The sequence below is a fragment of the Stegodyphus dumicola genome, chromosome 11 (genome assembly GCF_044657685.1).
Source record: "Stegodyphus dumicola isolate Sdum_Otavi_A_Nest chromosome 11, ASM4465768v1".
Classification (NCBI taxonomy): domain Eukaryota; kingdom Metazoa; phylum Arthropoda; class Arachnida; order Araneae; family Eresidae; genus Stegodyphus; species Stegodyphus dumicola.
In genome coordinates, this window is record NC_140778.1 from 112,189,074 (window position 1) to 112,211,026 (window position 21,953).

General features: G+C 30.7%; 1 protein-coding gene across 2 annotated transcripts in view; it reads right to left on the reverse strand.

Annotated features, from left to right (window-relative positions):
* Positions 1 to 21,953, reverse strand: part of LOC146994249 (charged multivesicular body protein 5-like) — a 574,371-nt gene that overhangs the window by 374,106 nt on the left and 178,312 nt on the right. The window contains exons 3-5 of one of the 2 annotated variants that reach the window (XM_085827100.1): positions 3,039 to 3,119; positions 1,740 to 1,844; positions 1,606 to 1,652 (exon numbers count right to left, since the gene is read on the reverse strand). The exons of the other annotated variant lie outside the window; for it this stretch is intronic. Coding sequence (XP_085683226.1) covers positions 1,606 to 1,652; positions 1,740 to 1,844; positions 3,039 to 3,119 — 233 coding nt within the window. The remainder of the gene's footprint in view (positions 1 to 1,605; positions 1,653 to 1,739; positions 1,845 to 3,038; positions 3,120 to 21,953) is intronic. 2 annotated transcript variants of the gene reach the window in all.

Below are 21,953 nucleotides of genomic sequence, written 5' to 3' on the forward strand. Positions count from 1 at the left end.
AAGACCAATTTATATTTTTCGGATTTTAGCTTATTTCTACTAAAATCAAACGGCAATTATAAAAGGAGGAGGATAAAGGAAACAAAAAGAAAATGTTTACCTTTTCCTGTCTGAACAGTACTACATAATACAGTAATTTCAAATTTATATTTTATTGGGACTTACTTTACTGAATACAGGCCAGCAGAAAACAAAACATGTATTTGCATTTATATGTAACCATGTTTAATTACATAAAAAATGCGAAATTCTCATTAATTTACTTCAAAAGTTTCTTTCCATTGAATACATGTCTTATTATTTTTGAAACGGTATAAATATGTATTTGCGGTTCTCGAACATTCATGAAATCTACTATGTGGCTCCTGTCGTTATGAAGTTTGACGACCCCTGATATATAGCATGGTTTTAATATAGGTATTTTGACACAAAATAGGACTTTTTCTGAAATGATATGCCAATTTTTTTTCGTATTTCGATTCCGCGACTCAAATTATGCGAAACTGCCAAGTTTTGTAAAAATCTCACGAGTACTTTTATAAAAATTAGTTCTAAAAATTTTAGCTCCTCAATGTTTAATTGAACTAGATACATATTTATTAATATCTCTTTTTTTTTTATTAAACTAACTTGATTCCTTCTTCCAGAATTCGAATTTAGGCTTAATCCAAATATAATTCGTACATTTTTATTATATCTTTTAAAAATTTGTATTTTTGAATACTTTTTATAAATTTTTCGAAAAAAGTTTGTATTATAACCTACAAAAATTTTAACATCATCTTAAAGTAGATGTATTTCTAAGCATATCAGCAAAAACTCAGAATTTTTTATTCAATATTTCCTAAGATATATGTAAATTTACATTTTGGTGCGTTTTGAAATTTGGCGTATTTTATATAAGCGATAATAACGAAAATGTGGTTCACGCACTTTGTTACACTTATTTGAAAGAATGAACGATGGACCTTTTTCCTCTCGTGCATCAATGAAAAATAAGGAAAGTAAGTAGGTTAATATAAATTAAGAATTCCGCCAAGTGAATTATTCTTGGCCAAACTCAAAAGAAATGCGCCAAGATAAATTTTTCAATTTCTCACCAAAAATTACAAAATTTAACATCTAAACATAATTTGTTTCGTAGAATCGAAATGAAAAAAAATGATATGTTTCTTTCGGAAAAAGTCCGAATTTGTGTCAAAATGCCTATGTTAGAATAATGCTATATATAAATCTAATATATGTTTTAAGTCGCGCTTTTGAGATATGAAAAACGTAATTCTTTTTTGAAATAAAGTAAATAAGAAAAGTGGCTGAAAATAAAAAAAGTAAGATTGCAATTATACAAAGTCTGATATAAGATTTTCCACACTTAAGAGGAGATAAAAACAGCTCTATGACATATAGTTTACATTTTTATCTACTCCATATATAAATACCGGACAGGTTTCGTAGTCTCCAAAACCTCACATATGCATCCAGCTTATTTTTACATTGAAAAATGGCAAACATAAAAACATTTGTTAGGTAAAATTCAGTATGAAATATAAAAACAGGTTGTTGACAGATCATTGTATCTGAAAATTGGGGAAAAAAAGTACTTACAGTTTTTTTCTTTTTTGTACACTCGACTCTGCGATTTCAATACAAATCTACAAAAGAAAAAAATCATATAATTAAATAATCTTGAATCAATTTCACATATTTCTTTATACTTGCAAAAGGGTTGAAAAACTCACTCTTTCTGGATCCTCTCTCATTTCTTCCAGATGATCTTTATAATTTACTAATATTTCATCTAACTCTGCTATTTTCATATTTATGGACTCAACCCTTTTATTAACCTGCATTATTAAAAAAAAGAAAAAAGGAATAATTAAATTAAAATAAAAACTTATATGGTTAATGTACTTTAAAAACGAATGAAAAGTAAATATAATTTAAATCGGGCTGTAACATACCAGACAGTTCCAATTAAAAAAATACCATTTCTGTCTGTCTTCAAGTTATCGAATCATTTCACACGAAGGACCACAGAAATTTTGTTTGTCACTCAAATATTATAACAGAAAAACTTTTTCGTTTGTAACTCACAAATATTATAACAGAAAAACAAATAATTTAATTAAATTCCCCCCTCAGAAATGAAATATGAAATATATTTTAGGTATTAAAATTTATGCATTAAGACTAAAAATTATTTTTTCAGAATTGTTTTCTTTTCATTATCAGGTGCACCTCATTCTTGGCCGAGTGATTAAGACCACTGAATTCGAGGAAGTTTGGGTTGGATCCCAGGCAAACAAACTGGCTTTAAATGAAGAAATGATAAGAACAAAATGGTGAACAAATTTGCTTCAGAAAGCTTTAAATGAAGGCATCCCTCCTGTCAGGCATATAATCCTCATGGCTTTGACCTACTTTAAATAATGAATCGACTATTATTAGGTACAAGTCTAAGTTAATGTGAGGGCTGTAGTCGTTTTGCCTGGACGAAAAGTCAATTGGATGTAGTTATATTTATAATTCAACTCGATATTCATTCGTAAGAAGGGATCGTGATTTTTAACCCTAACGGAATTTTAGTCTCGAAATGCAATTTTGATTTCTTTCACTTTAACGCCTTCTTTTACTTTTCATTCTAGTCTGTTGCCATTTGAAAAACATAAGATATTATTATTTTTTTTTATGTTCAATCTGTCTGCTGCTGATAAACAAAGTTGCTGTTATGAACATAATTCAAATAAAAATTGTAACATAATTTCAAAGAGAAATCCGTAAGTTTGGCAAAGATGATCCATAATTCCAAAAAACTCGTTTTGTCATTTTGTCTGTATTCGTTTCGACTCATAAATGAGAGCAAATATTTTCACACATAAAATTTATTTTTAAGTAAGAATAGGAATAATCAGATTATATAAAATATTAAATATGCCAATTATGGAAGAATTTCTTCAGTGAAAATAATAAGAGGCTAGGTTGATTATGAGGAAAACTTGAGTCATGTTGGAGGGAAAATTATGAAAAATGGTACTTACCATTGCCATATATTTTAACAGATTTGGTGCAACTTCTTTAGGTTTTGTCTTTCCAGATAACCGATCCATGGTTGAATTTACCTATATAAATGAGCAATAAATTAAATCTAAAATTACACGTTAAATGTAAATGAAATATAAGAAACTGGAAATGGTAGTAACAAACAAAAGCACCTGAAAAGAATATAATGTTGCTAGGTAAAGAAAACTTAAATCTGGAAAGAATAAATAGAAATATATATCAACAGGAGTATAAATTATTATAAGTAATACAATCTAGGTTACTACTCGAAAACAGGTAGAAGGTGGGAAAATGCAAAACCTTAACTTAAAAAATTAAGCAAAGGAAACCTCATATGAGAAAAATACCCTATTTGGGCTCGCGTATTTTCCCAACTAGGTGTTTTAGCGCTAGTTTCTGAAAGTTTTAAAAATATTCGCATAATTTTCTCCTTCCTTTATTGTAATTGCTAAACTATATTTCTTTGGTTATTTTTTCACTCTATTCAATTTCGTATCTGCATTTTTGTAACAGCATTTTATCCATTTTATTTTCCCTTACATTTATTATCTGAACCATTTTTTTCTGTAGATTCTTGTTAAGCTAACCGGACGTCGCAATTGTTCTCACACTTAGAAAACTTTCCAAACATGCGATTTCACCTTACATCTGTTATTTTATGCTCCAACTCATTGTAGCCTTATCTACTGCTCATGTGTTGGATCTTTCGAAATCCTGCCCCCCTTTTTCTTTGTTCCTCCGATGTCCCTCCTGGGAAATGCCATCAAGATTCATGATTGTGAGGTGTCCCTCAGGCTTCTTTATATGGTAAATGAGCCGGATTCATGGCGCTCTGTGCAACGTGTTCGACTCAGCTACTATCGCATATTGTTATTTTAATATCACTATGTACAGAGGCTGTTCGCACATTTTTTAGACGATTTTGGTAAGCGGTAATAAAAAATCGTTTGCTGCAAAAGAAGTAATTTCATTTGTACTATGTTTTTAAAAGTCAAAATTATCGTCTGTGGCTTGAAAGTTTTGTTTTTATTCAAAATGGCGAATTTAACAAAGCAGTGGTTCGAAGGTTACATTGACGCTCTTTCCGACGACAATAATGCATACTCCGTTATCCAAAAACGATGTGAGAGTCATTGTTTAGTGATATCTAAAGCGTCGATAGGTAATATCATCAACAATAAAGGAAAAAAGCTTCAAATTGGAGCCACAAGTGGGACAAAAATTCCAAACAAGTATCCAAAGAAAAAACGGACATCTTCGACTATTGCAAAGGTACGTTGTTTAATATTACAAGAAAATCCCCCTAGTCAAAGGACAGTTGCAAAATCATTAAAATGCCCGGTGTCCACTGTAAACAAAATGATAAACATTGATTTAAACCTTAAGAAAGCAAGAAAACGCAATGTGCATCGTCTTCTTCCAAAGCATATCGTTCAATGCAGGACACGCTGCAGAATTCTATATGAGAAACTCGTATCCCAAGAAAAATGGAAAATATTTATAACAATAGATGAACCATGGGTTATCTAAATGATTCTAACAAAAAAAAAAAGCCATTTATTATCATAAAAGGGGAGAAAAAATTTAAGTACATGGTTCAAAGAATCGAAAGAAAGTTTTTCCTAAGGGATTCATGATTGTTGCTGGTTTTTCTTATAATGGCAAGTTAAAAATAAAGAGAGTGCAAAACAAATGTCAAGATTAACTCCAAATACTATCAGGAACAGATTTTATCGCCAATTTTTCTGAATGAAATACCATCGCTTTACCCACAGTGCCATCCATGTGTGAGACTCCATCAGGACAAAGCTAGCAGTCACACTACAAAATCCACTGTAAATTTCCTAAAAGAAATGGAACAAAAAACTGGTATCAAGGCCATACTCTTAGCTGATATCCCTACTAAATCTCCCGATGAGTCCCCTTAGTTTTGTGAATACAATATATATCGTCTAAAAAATGTGTGAACAGCCTCTGTATTCTTACTGCAATGTAGGTTTACAAAATAATAACTTTCTGATAGCAGCCGGTAGTTTATGCATGACTACTTTTCATTTATTATTATCGTGCTCTAACCATATCCTTCGGAAATTAAATTTCTGGCAAAATTTTCCTTTTCGAACGATAAAACTGGTTAAAATTTTGTTTGGAGCATCCCTGACTTCTTTTCCTCAGAATGTGGTAACCCCAATCTATGTTGTATTAAAAATGATGAGAATATTGATGAAAAAAATCAAGTATCTGCTTAAAATAAGAAAAATGTTAATATATGTTTAAAAGCGAATTTTAGAAACAACTTGAAGCAAATTCAGATTAAAAAGAAAGAAAGTTACACGTGCTGCACGTCCTCAAGAGTAAATATCTAATAATTGTATGTATGCGTGCATTGCACCGTTTCCTACAAAATCAATCGCATACATTTGTATATCTATAGTTGCTTAATATGCATGCTAAGTTATTTCAGATATCAATCGGGTGTTGTCAGTGGATTGAGATTCTGACTTCTTTTAACAAAACTTTTCATAATAATAAGCCCCAAACGGACTTTTGTCCCGAATGGAATGTCTCGAAATGGATTTTGCATTGACTCATAGTAATTTACTTTTCAAATTGTTGTCACCAAATATTATCGCTTTAAAGAAATCAATAATGGAGAATCTGCACGAAGGTATGAATGTATTGTGGCTTGAACTTATACAGAAATTTACCTAACAAAGTCCAAACTATTGTTAATTACAAACTTCCAACAACCGTTCATGAACTCAGAACGTTGTGAGGTCTTATTAATTTTTATCGACGATATTTAAAAGAATGCATCAAAACCCAACAAAAAAAAAAAAAAAAAAAAAAAAGCCCACTATGATAATTGCCCACGCGACAAACACCCACAACGATGAAAGCGCACATTGATAAAAGCTCGCACTGATAAAAGCCCACGTTGATATAAGCCCACGCTGATAAAAGCCCATACTGATTTAAAAGCGCACATAATCGAAATGGACATATGGTTTTTTATTACTATACCATGTATTTATAATATTAATTGTAATAAATGGAGTTATTCAGATCTGAATTTTAATGTCTCACACATATGTCTGTTTGTATACATATATTTGAGACAAATATTTGTCTGTCTGTTTATTTAATATATTATGTTGAAAGCAAACTTTCTACTCTCTGATTAAGTGATTAGCTATAACGTTTCGATGATAAATCTGAAATTTCATTTTATTATTTATTTACTTATTTAACTTTTGTATGTGTATGTGAAAATGAAAAATATCATTGTGGAGTTTCTCACATGCTATTTTTACGGTAATATGGCTGATATTAAATATAATTCTGTTTCATTATTAAAACTATTAACTTTTTAATTAAAAACAGTTGAATTTTATTTTATTTCTTCTTCGTTTTTCCTTTAGTTCCTTTTTAGTGTAGGAATATTAAAACAGTTAAGCACAATGAAAACTTGGTTAAGAGATATTTTATTCTTTACTTTACACTGAGCTTATTATCTAAGTTTAAATATATTTCTCATTGAAAGCTTTTTTGAATGTAACAATTATAATTTGGCGATTTCCTAGAGATATTTTCTTTTAGATTTCTGAATAAATTAAAACTATCAGCTGACACCCTGGCAGAAAATGAATTCCAAATATAACCTCTTAATTTTTCAACTACAGCAATTTGGAATAGTGTTTTTAATTTTCATTTTATTTATTTATTTTTTTTGGGGGGGGATGGAACAACTCTTAGAAGTCAACATCTCTACAAATTTAAGTACAATCACCTCAAAATATAGTAATAAATATGAAGCATTTTATTAGAGATTGTGAAGATTACAAAGAGCTATGCATATAATAACATGTAATAAAATTTTGTAACTACATAAATATATATTTATAGAGTCATCAGATTCAAAATTCATCGTTTTTAGATTCTAAGTATACATATTATATAAATTCATCATTCATTAATAGTATTATGTATAGTAATAGAAAATTAGTATTAATGTTTCAAATTGTAATATTTTAATAATTTGTCTTGCATTTGCTGTATATTTGTTCAAGACGTATGAATATCTGTTATATAACGTGAAAAATAAACAGAAAGCAGCTAATCTTATCTAACAGCTGATTGTGAAAGAAAAATTACTGTGCTCTTAATTACAGTTACAGTGCTTTTAAAGCTCCCTTTTGTAAATAACCGTTTTGTAGCTGACATTAGATTAAATTAATTCCATTATCCATTATAAAATAAGCCCACCAGCGGCCGAGCGGTTAAGTCGCTGAACACTGGTAGTTCGGTCCAAGGTTCGAATCCCGCGAACGGGCTGGCTGCATGGATGTTTTCGTGGTTTTCCCCATGTGTAACGTGTATACGAGCCAGTTTCCCTTAGAAAGCCCTCCACGAAGGCATTCTTCCCCTTAGGCAGATAGTCTTCGAGGCTTTGCCATAATCACACACACACATTAGAAAATAGTAATTATAGTGAATTATATCTGTTGAAGACATTTCTAAGACGTCGCCTTTTGAAAGAGACCTGTACTTTTTGTGAAGATAAACAAACATTGCCAGTGAATATTATATTTCTAAGACCACCATATGTACAACCAAAATCCTTTAAAACCGTGAACGGTTGCGTTTATAGAGGGCTCACTATATTTTTAGTAAAACATGTACATCTTCGTTATACACTTGCTACATTTTGATTTTCTGTCAAAGCAGAGGAACAGTGGTTCTATTTCTTTAGAAGTATGTGAAATTAAACAATGGACACTATAATGACAAAAATGGAATTAGATTCAAAAACACGCCTCTTGAACATGTCTGAAATTCATTATTCTGCTCGGAATAAATTTATTTAAAGAAAATGTTTAATAAATATTAGAACTCAAGGGCTAAGTCAGGTCAAAGTAGTAAGGGTCATTTCGTCTGAATATATCTTTTTTTAATCAAAAAGTGACTTTTTGAACAACGAATGAAACGGGAAAGACAGAATAAGATCGACAGGCCGCGGACAAACGACACTGTTTCGAACGCGGCATGAAAAGAAAACGGACGAAATGGCACTAAGCCAAGGAAAGGCATGCCTTCGTGGAGGACGTTTTAAAGGAAATTCGCTCGTATACATGTTACGCAAGGGGAAAACCACGAAAGCGCCCATGCAGTAAGCTTTTCCACCGAGATTTGAACCCTGGAATGAACTACCAGTGTTCAGCTTTTTTATCACTTGGTCGCTGGTGAGCCTTGTGCCTACATGAAAAGCTTAAGAATTGGATGAATGACGCTTTCTTAATGTACAGCTTTTAGACAGAATTAGTTTTTAATAGTGACTGAATGTACATATAATTTAATTTGTCTCACTTCTCTTATACTAACTTTTGTTATATAAAACTTCGTGCACGTTTTTTGAAAATAAAAGTTAAGACACAAATTTAAAAAAAAAAAAAAAAAAAAAAAAAAAATTAATAAGGGAAAAAAATATTCAAAACGTAGCTCCATAATTAAGCATTTTTTTCTACTTGATCACCAACACACGAGGTTTATAAGAAATATCTCCTAGAAGTTATGTGTCTACTATTTCTGTGTTGTCAGAATATAGAATTCGTATAGGGATAATAATACATTTCGATGTGAAAAAAATGACTTAAATTTGATAATTTTTCTAAATAAGAAATTTTTACATGTTACGCGTTTCTTTTTCTTAATCTAGGTGAAATAGTATTCAACATGTAATAACAGCATAAAACCCCCAAAAGAAGTGTTCCAGTGAAATCCAATTTTTAAATGCTGTTTAATAAATTTGCTTCATTGAAAGTTTTTGAATATAAATAATTACGGTAAATTAAAATGTACTGTTTTTTAAGTGTTTACAGTTAATCGAGTAACATAATATTTTTTATTGAAATAAAAATTATTTTTAATGCGCAAGATTACTTTTCTTACAATGGTTCATGGTTCTTAAATTCTCTTGTTCTTGAGTTCAGAAATCTTCGTTATTAAAATTATTCGAATAGTTTAACTTTTATATGGCTTCTTATTTTTCATTCTAACTTTCATATGGCTACATTTTCAACCATATGAAAGTTAAAATGAAAAATATTACTTTTACGTAAATTTTAATACATGTAATAATTTAACTTTTTTAGAAATAATTCAGTAGTTTTACTTTTAAACAATGGCTTTACTTCGATAGAACAAACAAGTTTAATTAGTTCATCAAAAAGTTGTTAGAAACACTATCGAACCAGGAGCTAGCATATTTTTCCACTCTGCAGTTTTACTGCAAAAACAGTGAATTATCCCTTTAAAAATGGTTAAGAAATATTTAATTCCTTTCGTTTTCCAGTTATTGAAATTTTTAAAATAATTGAAATGCTAACTAAATCCTTAGATAAAAAGTTATTCAAGAACTAGACTAAAGAAATGCAAGGGAAAGAGTTAACTTCAGTTACAAGCGGAATTTCAGATATTGTTATTTTCTAGTAATTAACAAAAAACATTTAAAATCCTCTTTAATTTATTCCTGACCACCCTTTAATTGCTCTTCTGCCATCCCGTCCCTTCTGAGGCCGTTCTTTGGCACCCTAGGCTCGATAGGGGATTAAGCAATTAAGCAAGGTTCTCCTCTCTTTAACTGCTTTTTCACACAGTTGGGGCAAAAGAAAAGGAACTCAATGGTTCCCCGCCTGAATAGCCAGCGGCCAGTTAGAAAGCTGCAAGAGAAAACCCCACGAGCGAATGCCCATTTATAAACAACACACATTTTCAGGAAATCCAAAATAGCCATGACTTCATGAAACATTTTACAAGTAATAATTATTATGATTAAAAATGAAATTTCAAGTGGGAATGAAATTAATTTATTTAAAATCCAAGTTGTCAAAATTTAACTAGATTATTTGAAACCCTGCTTTTAATTCACTATTAAAACAGTGTTTGTGATAGCGCACACAAATGTTTACTTAATCATAATAGAATACGGTACTTTTATTTTTCTCCTTGAAATGAAAGTTAGGCTATAATTCTCCATAATTAATTCATTATCTGCAAAATTTTCTGCAGTGAAAATTATTCATAAATTATTCTCTGTATATGATGAAAATTTACATACATTTTATACTCCTTATAATTTTGTAGAATTAAAAGAAGCAGTGTGGCCAGTATTCCCTTTCATCTCCCTTTGTCGGACTTATACGAGGTTCACTTCCATTTGTCGCGTAAATATAAAAACAAAGTTACACATACATATATATGTTTTTAATTATATTATTTCCATTGACTCTCTGTTCTATATACATATAGGATTTTAATTCAGCCGGAGCCCAAAATGAAATGTGTTCTGCTACTTAAATTTATTGTTCAATTATTTTTATTAATTTAATTTATTTTTATTTTATCTTTATTCATGAACCTGCTTTGTGAAGCTGAAGAAAAAAGGGAAAAAATATTAATTTTAACGTAGCATATATATCGGTGTGGGTTTTTGTCAGTGTGGGCTTTTATCAGCGTGCACTTATATCTATGTGGGCTTTTATCAGTGTGGGCTTTTATCTGTCTGGGCTTTTATCAATGTGCGCTTTCATCAGCGTCCAATTACACCAGGAAGGCATGCGCAGTCGAGGGAGAAAATACCTTATAACGCACATATGCATATTTTTAAATACATTCTTTTTGTGTTTGTAATTTTTTTTTTTTTTTTATGTAATGTCAACTGGTGTCGAGGTTACAATCATTTTTCTGAATAGTTCAAAAAGGTAACCCACCGCCCAAATAAGAACTAAAACATTTTTCCCAATGGCAGATTGTGAACAATTACAAATGTAACCCAGTCCATTAATCTATACAAGACCAGATGTGGTGGTCTCTTTATTATGGAGGCACCTAATAGGTGGGCCACCATCGCCTATCCTATGAAGGGACGGACAGTTACAGTCATGCCTTCTCCGGGATTCGAACACAGGCCCTTCGGCATCGCAGTCATCTTCACTGACCACTATACCGACTGGGCAGCTTATAGTGCAAATACTGAGTTTTGCATTTCGAATGCTATGTTACATATATACGGAATATCCGAGTATATGAGAAAATAGACGCAACTCAAATGTCTTTCAATCTTTTCACGTTTAAGGACTGTTTACCAAATTACAAATACATTGAGGGTGGCTACTGTGTGGTTAATTTTCTAACGCCCTGTTTAATTGTTTTTGATTCGGGACTTCTAAAATAACGCAAACTAGTCTGCAGAAAATTCTCAAGAATTAAGTTATTCATACTGAGAAATACATTATTGATGCAATTTTTGGTTATATACATAATATAGAATCATTAAATTATATATATATGTATATAGGCATATATGAATGGAACAAAATATGTAACAAGGTATAAAATTACAAGAATTAAATTACCAGATGCCTGAAAACAAGTACGATAATTTTTATTAAAGTGGTATTATTTTATATTTGTGTAATTATTTTGCGTATTATTTTGTTTCTATATATTTCGTTATTATAATCGAATAATCAACAGATATATTTTTGAAGTATAAATCAAAGAAGTAACTAGGCATGGCTCTAATACTTAATTTGGAATGAATTTTTCAAAAATAAAAGAGAACTTATGGTACACTATTTGCAGCTCTCAATTTTCAAAACATATAATTTCGAGAGTTTAATTTTGTTCATATATTTAATCTGTTACTGGCATTTCCATTAACCAACTCCAAAAATCAGTCCTAGTATCAAACTTAAAATTAAATTCATAAATGTGAATGATTCTTACAGTTTACAGTATAATACGCTTTGCTTTGGTTCACTATAAACGGCATATCCTTCATCAAACTGTTGCCGTCAAATATTATCACCCGCGAATATTTTTAAAGAAATTAAACAATGAAGATTCTGCATGTATGAATGTATGTTTCTCGCATTTTAAGAAAGCGACGGTACCTAGAGCCATTAAATTTTGAATAACGTAGTCCTTTACCCAAACATGTGCACAAATGTAAGATATTTATTTATCTTTCAGTTTTAATTAACAAAGTCGTCTCTTTGAAAGCAATCTGTTGCCGCTGCTAGAAGTAAAACTCTTTTGTCTTCCACGCGTTCAGAAAAGCCTAAGATACTTTCATATTTAATCTGGAAGGTTACTGAATAATAAACTAAGCGTTTTAAAAGCAACAAGCGCAGTTCCTAAAAACATTTTTTACCACTTTCTGATATGATTTATTTAAGTAAACGTGTTTAAAATCATGGCATGTTTAATTAGAAGTATTCAGTATTTAAAAATTATATATATTAGCTGACTCATTAAAATCATTATTCTTTTTTATGATAACTATATTATGCGGCTTGCCGGTGCGAACGGTTAGTTTAAAAAAAAATAATGTAGCGAATATAAATATGCTGTTTTTAAATATATTGTGATTTTGCTGTTGAACTGAGTTTTATATGGCGCAAGTTAGAGCGTATGTTATATGAACGTGATACTTAATAAATAAATTTAGTATATAAAAACTTAATTATAAAAAAAAAATTTTGAGCCATCTTACTAAGAAAATTGGATACTGATATAAAGAACTGGAAAAAAACTGAAAAGACTATAAAAATGTATGCCAACACTTAATACTGCATCTAGAGTTCTAAACATATGCAGTTATTCAGCTTTTTAAAGAATTTTGTGATTTTGGTGTTGAACTGTATGTGGCGTAATTGCGAAGAAAACGATGCTTAATAATAAAACTAAAAAAACACACACATACAAAGGAAAAAAAGGTGCGAAAGCTAAGGTTAGCAGGAATGAGTACAACAGCAGACTGGTAGACTGCGTGCTCAGGGTAAAAAACTTTAACAAACCCTTTTGGTTGACCGTTTAAATCTAAAACCTTTCAGTCTGTTTTCTTTCCTTTTTTTTTACTACTGTATTTTTTTTTGGGGGGGGGGCAAGAAAATTTTTTGCATAGGGGCCCAAGAGTTCTACTTACACCACTGGTGAGAACAGGTGTAGAAAAAGAGAAAATACTCAAATTTCCCTCTATAGAAAAAACTAATTTCCTCGGTGCTTTTCTGCTACCAGAACCAGATTCAGAAATGTATATATGCATGTATATAAATTTAAACAAATTTAAATTTAAATTTTAACAAACACGTATAAAAGTAAAAAAGCAAATTTAAAGTCAAAATAAAGAAAAAAAAGCCAAAATAATTTTTTAAAAAAATTTTAAAAAATGTGCAAACATATGAAAGATTTAATTCCCGAACTAATCTACAATACCATTTAAATTCATTTATATTCATTTAAATTTTAAATTCGCTATATTCTTACTTTTCTGTCATTTTTTATGTGCATAATAATGAGTACAAGAATGTTCCTTGAGTATTTTATTGAACAGTTGGGATTTACGGGACATTTCCTTTGTACTGAATTTCTACAGTTTTAAAATTTATATGAAGATACGTTTTGCAAATTCATGTCTCATTAATTGTTTGGAATCGATTATGTAACCATTTTTATTGAAATATTTTAAATTATGCGAAATTTTAATACCGACTTTCTTCCGAAGATTGACCATGCCGACGTGTATGGGAGTACAGCTCTGAGTACTGCTATAGTAAGGTTTAGATGGGATGCACTGAAATTTGTTCCAATATCTGAAAATCACTCACGTCTAGATCTGTGTATGTTTCTGATAGATTGTCAATGCAATGTAAATGCTGTTGATCGCTGGGGTCACCCTGCTTTATATTTTGCAATTGAGATTGAACATGAAATTTTAGTTAGAAAACTTCTGTTTTCTGGAAGTCATGCCGACATTTGTGACAAGTTTCGTCATACTCTATTATACTATGCATGCAAAACTAGAAACAAGAAAATTGTTGATTTACTCATCAATTTTGGTGCGAATTTACGACCACACGAATTTAGGTGCAGAAGATTTAGCCTGTTCAATTACGTTATTTGGAAATCGAAGTATTGTTCTTCCTTAGAAGACCTGTGTTATATCACAATCAGAAAAAACGTTAGATATTTGGAAAGAGATGCAACTCATCTCGGACTGCCTCTATTGCTTTTAAAGCGTCTGCAGCTTAAAGACTGATGGAAATATGTAATATGTTTTATTGGAATATACAGAAAAGTGTGTGTGTGTGATTATGGCAAAGCCTCGAGGGCTATCTGCCTAAGAGGAGGGATGCCTTCGTGGAGGACTTTCTAAGGGAAACTGGCTCGTATACACGTTACACATGGGGAAAACCACGAAAACACCCATGCAGCCAGCCCGTTCGCGGGATTCGAACCTCGGACCGAACTACCAGTGTTCAGCGACTTTACCGCTCGGCCGCTGGTGGGCTACAGAAAAGTGAGATTTAAATAGTTGAACTTCTTACGTTAAGTCTAATTATGTATAAATTACTGATTAACTTTTATTAAAAAGAAAAAAGTCATAATTGTCCATTGTCTTTTTCTACCATTAGTATCGTCTACGTTCTGTCCTTTTTTATTATTAAATGATCCTGCCAAAAAATAAAATTTTATTTTAAATTAATTTATTTTCCTAGAATTTTTTTAGATGAACTCCAACAGTAAACGTGTAATCGTTTTTACAGATCGCTTTAACAGATCTTTCATCTAAAAGGTATTTTTCACCTCCTTTCCGTATACCTTCATGGTATTGTAGAGACATTAGGCATTTTTTGTAAGCTGGAAAGATGAAAAATGAGGAAGGCCAGGAATCGAACCACGGACCTGTGAAATACGCACCCAGTATGCAGACCACTACATCACGAAGGCACTCTAAGAAGGCGGGAGAAATACATTATACTATAATTGGAAACATGTGTGACTCGTATTCGAGAGGTTCAGGATTTGGGCCCTGCAAGGGCATTACTCATTTTTCACGTCTCCTGCTTCAATAAAAACCCCAATGACATGTCTTTTAGACAGACAGCCGTCCTAAGTTTTCCGCTTTTTAGTGAAGAAATCATCAACAACAATTAAAATTCGATTAAAAATTCTATTTTCTTGCTTTAACATATGCATCACTAAATGTGACTAAAATTTGGACACACGCACAGACGTTTCATTCTTTACATTCACATCATGGAGTGCATAAAATTAATTATTTAATAAAATATTTATTTTCAACATAGATATCTGTTGACAACGCAGACATTTTCAAATCCGTTCACCGCCTATCGACCATTTTTCGAAGGTTTAAGAATACTTTTGCATACATTATAAACAAATATTGCAAACATGAAGGAGAAAAATTCAAGAAGAAAGCTGTGGATTAAAAAAAAAAAAAAAAAAAAAAAAAAAAAAAAAAAAAAAATATATATATATATATATATATATATATATATATATATATTTGTGCTGATTTTTTTAATATAATTTCAACATTTTGCTTTCTTAATTATTATTTAATGTCATTTCTCATAAATCCTAGTGACACAAAATTTTTATCTCTTTGAATAAACTTTGTAACATTAGAAATAAAAGAAATGTACTTTTGATCAACGGCGGATTTTAAGTTAAAAGTATTACATTAGTTTAAAGTAAAAATTTAATTAATTTAGTTAAAAGTATTACATTTGTTATTTTCTATTTGTATTATTCGCAGCAACGCGCAAAAGTGTTGCTAAAATTTTTACAATTGTTCTGTAAAGACATTAGTTGCTTTGCATAAGCATTAATCCGGTCAAGCACATCTAGATTTATTTTGAAAGTAAACGCGGTGTAGTTTAGATCCTTTTAGTCAAATATGGTTATCAACACAAAGGCTACGGTAAAATTACTAAGCTGAAGTACTGCATGCCGTAGAGGCAGTTATTTAAGGAATAACTATACATTAAATTTGTCAGAAATACAGTTATATAAATAATACCTCAGCTTTGGTTTGGTAAAGTTATAAATCAAGTTTGCAATAAAATTTAGTTAAATGATATATTTTTTTTTAATCAGTTAAAATTGTTTTAAAAGTCATTAATAGATGGCGTCACATGTTAAATTGTCCTATTTGTGTTAATATTCATAAAGTAATTAATTGTGATGCCAGTTATAAATGACTTTTTTTCCATAAATTATATTCGGAAGCGTTTGATATATTCTTATATGACACGGATTTCGCTAAACAGTGTCAGTATATTTTATTAAAGGTTCAAAGACTCAAAGAAAATGCTAGCAGATGGCCCCTTCTCAGGCTTACAGGAAAGCTTCCATTTTGGCTTTTAAATCAAGATATGAAAATAAGAAACTAATCTAATACTAAACTAAACTGAGCCGAAGGTAGACACAATTACTTAACGTAGTTGGCCTTAATTAAATTAGCCGGCAATTATCAACAGGCACGTACAATACGGCCGAGCGCACTTGGTTTAATAACGAAGTAGCCTGACGGCAAACACGCCACTAAGGATTCCTGAGCTCTCCTACTTAAGTAAGCTGAGCCTTCCTTAAATACTCCTTCTACCTGATTTACACGCAAAGCGATAATTAAAACTCAATCTGGTAGGACGTTGGAAGTGGAAAACAAGAATTTGAAAGAAAGGATTTCAAAATTAAAAATAACTATCATAAGATTAATATAATACTTACAGCGTTAATAAATTTATTTAAAATATTTTATAGTCACAAGGAAGAGATATTATGTCACAAGATAGTTCTTAATCGCATAATCCCCTTCACATCATTCCTGCGTGGTAATTGATTAGTTTTATATTTGGGCTCACTGGGCACATAGTCTCTTTTGGAAGAATTGTTAACGACACACGCATTTTTAAATCTTATTTTTTATTGGGGTCTTTTATTGCAATAGAAAAAGATTAATTTACTACCAAAAAAGAGGAGAAAAAGACATAGTATATTGGTTCAGAAAAATCAAGGACAATTTTTCTAAAGGTTTTATTCTTCTTATTGGATTCTTCTATAATGAGAAATTTAAAGTAAAGAAAGTAGGAACTATCAAAACTAATTCGGATTACAATCAGAAAAAACTTTAAACACCTATATTTAAGACGAAATTTCATCTCTTTATCCAAAAGATCTTGAATGTATTAAGTTCAATCAGGTAAAGGCTACAATTCATACCTCTAAATCTACTGCTTTATGGTTTGAAAAAATGAGATATGAAACCGGAATTAAAGCTGTACCTTCTAGATGCACATCCTCGAAATCTCCTGATGTGTCTCCTATGGATTAATGTGCATTTGCACGTTTAAAACAAGCTCTTTATACGTGGCATCCCCAAATATTGGATGGACTGTGGAACATTTTGAAGGAGAAGTGGCATAAAATCAACCTTGATGTTTTCAGGAATTTTCTATTGCTGATTTTAATTTTCTATTGCCGACAGAGTTTAGTAGGATATTATTTGTAGAACTTAAATTACTGTTTTGAGAGTAGAATTGATCTATCATGTGCTAATATATTTTTTTCAGTATCCTCCTGTACCGGGATTAAGGAATTCTAAGAATATCATTTAATGAGCTGTTGGGAGTTAAGCTACCACTTGGTTTTATGACACCGCGCGAACTGACATTATGTGACTTTCTTGTCAAAGAATTAAGTAGAAGTGTCTTTTCACAAGATAAAGACATAACTGTCTAGATATGAACTGAGTTTAGGATAAAATTATTGAAATTTCGTTAGATATCAATATCGTTGGATATCAATCCTGGGGCGATATGCTTCTAACTTTAAAAATATTAAAATTTAATTAATTTTGGTATCAATCGCCAGGCAGAGATTTTAAATAGGTCGACAACTGCAAATGCGGGCATGACCAAACTTTGATTCCAATTTATTTTAATTTTCAAGACATTACGACTTTTAACTTCCAGTATATATCCAATCGAGACATTTTTATAAAAATTATTTAAAACCATTTCTTCCAAACTTCATGTCATGACTGATTTGTTTGAGTAAAAGTCAGGTTTTTTGTAAAAGAAAAGAATGGTTACCTACCTGGCGCGAGGGAGGACTTTGCGGAGAACGTTCTAAGGGAAATTGCCTCATATACGTTGAGATAAGGGAAACTGCAGAAGCCAACCATGCAGCCAGCACGTTGCCGAGGATTCAAACAGGGTAAAACTATTAGCAATCTTAATGACAGAGCATATTGCTGTGGGACACATATTGAAAATACTTCGTTTGAAAAGAAAGCAATAAATTCTCATTTATTATTTCTAGTACGTTTTCACATACAGACCACAGAGAGAAAAAATCTAAAATAAAAAATAACATCCTTATTCGTGTTTTAATGATAATCTGGAGATTTTTTATGCGAAATGCCGACAAATAACTTACGAAAAACAGAAAGGAAGTGGCTGACGGTCACTTCGAATTGAGAGCACAGACAGCAAGGGAAAATATGCCTAAGAAAAATTTCAATAATAGCTACAGCTTCCCTTAATTCAATGAGAAGTTATAGTTAAAAATAGAGCATACTGGTAAATCATAACTGAATATAGTCTGTAAACTAGTAAATTAATTTAAGAACACAAGAAAAAGTAATTTAGCAATAGCATTTAACTGCAAATAATCATTTTAATTTCAGGTTAACATATAATTTCATTTTTATTTTACAGTTCTGAAATGTAGCTGCAAAAAAGCATTTTAAAATGACTTTCTTTTGTCATTTCAGCATGTTTGCATTTCAGCTGTAGCGAAATCGATTGAACTGAAAACATCCTTCCTCTCTCTTATCGAAAAAGGCAATTTTTTCCATCAAAATCCAATGCTCAGTCAAGGAGATCGTCACTTAGTCAGTCATTTTTCAGTCAAAGTCCAATTTTTATTCAGTCACTGGTCAGGCAAGGAGATCTTCCCTTTCTCGGTCCCTGTTCAGTGAATGCTTAATTTTTAGTCCGCCACTGGTCAGTGAATGAGATTGGTGTCATGGCAAACGAATTTTTGACGAATATGAATTGAAATTGTGTAAACTTATCTGAGATCTCGATAATATGCTATAAGTCCTTTGTTTATTTTTAATTTTTTAAAGCAGAAATATTTTAGTAATGGTTTTCTTAGGTTTGAAATTTTGAAACGCTTGCTATGATTCGAAGAAGGATGTTGAGTGTATTCGTCATCAATATAGATAACAGGGACGGTACCAAGGACAACATCAACAGGGTGTTCTTGAGAATCTTGAATTGGTTTGAGTTCTATTCTGTCTATTTGATCCACTTTGCCATTCATTCCTAGTTCATTATTTGTGTTAAGGAGATTACCAGAATCGATGTCACTTCGTGCTCCAAGATCGTTATGCGATACAATGCATTCAGCATAGGTTCAAAAACTTGTATAAAATGTGGCCAAAATGAAACTTTATAATATGACAGTGAAAAATAAAAATGCTTTATTTTAATGTTATTTCTTAAATATAATCCCAATATGTTACCATTTTTTAATAAAATTTATCAATGTTAGAATGTTTTAAAAAAATTGTCAAAAAATTCCCAGATCTCGGAATTAAAAATTTTCTATAGAAACCGATCTTAAAATCGCCAAAATGTTGATAATCACCAAATTTAGAACCCTGTAATAGAATTCACATTCCCAAAAGCGGAAAGTTGTTTGAGGGCTCGTTCATTACAAAAAATGAAATACTTTTCAAATGCTTATGTTTCACTTCCTGCTCAGAAATTCGAGTATCCCACCATTATTTATATTACAAATAGGAACAAATTATAACTCATCAACCCATTCAAAAAATAGCCATATTTGTCAGTGAATCGCCAAAAAATATTACTCCAAAATGCTGATTCACACTCAGAATGGCAGTCATAAAACAGACAGAAATTTCAGCTGATTAAAATTAAGGACCTTCTGCCGATTTTGGCCAAAATTAAGGACCAAAAATCAATTCCAAAAACTTAAGGACTCTTAAGGACCGTATGAACCCTGCTGCTGTATCTTCAGCAGTAGTATTCCAGTTCTGTGGGGAAGAAAGCTTTAGTTCCTTAGACCTATGAAAAACCTCTTAGAGAAGTTTATCTTAATGGTATGCTGATAAGATTCAAAGTTTATATGTCATGGTCTTAGACTCTGATTGCATGCTGGCAAAATGTATAATACGAAAACAGCCGATGGACCAGAACATTTTTTTGAGAAAATTTAAATACAGTTTTAACAGAACAAAAATAAAGATTAAACTAAATTTTAAATTTCACTTATAAGGTAATTATATTATTAAATAAACTTATAAAGTAATTCTAATAATAATCCATTTTGAATAACATGCAAAAATTCATATTTATTTCCTACCTGAAGTTTAGAGGTTGAAACCTGCAAGAAATTTCTTTTGTTTATACTTTGAAATTGAAACATATTGATAGCAGCTATATATTAAATTTTACACTGATATTTATTTCAAGTCATTCCAGTTTATTAAAGTAACCACTAAATAAATTTAAAAAAAAAAAAATTAATCTAAACCAAAATCTGGGAACACCAGCATCCTGAAGCACTATTCACCTACACACTGTCAAAATAAATTTCCTTACTGTACCAAACCTGGAACATTTTAGAGCTTAGAGAATAAAATATTAGAGGAGACGAGAGTTCTGATTTTATCGTTGAAAGAGTCTAACACTAGTAGTTTTTCCAACAGATTCCAATTCTTTTTTACTTAAAATAAGTTTCATTCAAAAACAAAAAATGAACACATAACAAAAAAATTAAGAAGCTTATCAGCCATACCATATATGAAAATAATTATTCTAGAACAAATAATTAGACAATCAAATAAAGCAAAATTTATTTCACTGCTGTCATATAAGAAATTTGTAATTCAAGTAATTTGTTTGTTTTGAAAGAATTTGTTTCACCTCTTTAATAACAGTTAACTTTTTCCTGAATATTCGAATACTCATCATGCAGTTAACCACATATTTTACTTAAGTTTACCAACTATATTCAGAGTTTCATGCAAATGTTTTGGTTACTTGAACAATAATCCCCATAGGATGGATTTAAAGCTTTTAAAGAACAATCCAGGGAATGAAACAATAAAAAATATGAACAACATTAATTTATAATGTAAAGGGAGGACAGTCAGAAAAGTTCTCGGAGTCAGCGAAGTTCTCAGAATGTCTGAGAATCAGCATCTTCAGGACATCCTCACATATCCAGGAGCATAGCGAATTAAACAAGACATCCTCGGTATGTTACATTACAGCGTCCTCAGGACATCTGAGAATCAACATACTCATATGTTGCGACTCAAATAGGACATCCTGAGAATATGTAAAGACATTTTGCTTTGCAATCGTACATATTTTTGGAGAATTAAATGCACTGTTATTGGATGACAATATATGTCTACCAATATATATAAATATTTATTTTGTTATTAAGCCTAAATCCTTGAAATTACCGAAATATCAATGCGTTGTTTAGTAATGTTCTATGGAGTATTTAAACAGCATATGCTTTATATTATATTTTTATAGATACTTTATTTACTTAAGTTATTTCTTGTTTAAATATATATTTTACACATTTTCACTATTTACTTACCATTTAATGACTTTTAATATTATATATCTGAAAACTAAATATGCTACTTAAAATTCTTTTTTCATATGAAAAATTTCAACACAATTTATGTATTAGTGCCTCGGAGTAAACACAATTTATAAACTCATAAACACAATTTATGTATGAATTTAAAATTTGAACAGGGGGATCTACACACAGTACTACGTTACAGTCCTTGCATTCGTAATAACTCATTTGCCATTTGTAGGATTTTTCTTGTATTTTTTTATAAATTTAAAAGTTTAGTAATGTATTTCATCAGTTAAAACTTTGGAATAATTTAAATATCGCTTCCAAAAATTATTTCTAAATTTCTTTTTTATATATTTTCATGTAAAGGAAGAAGATAC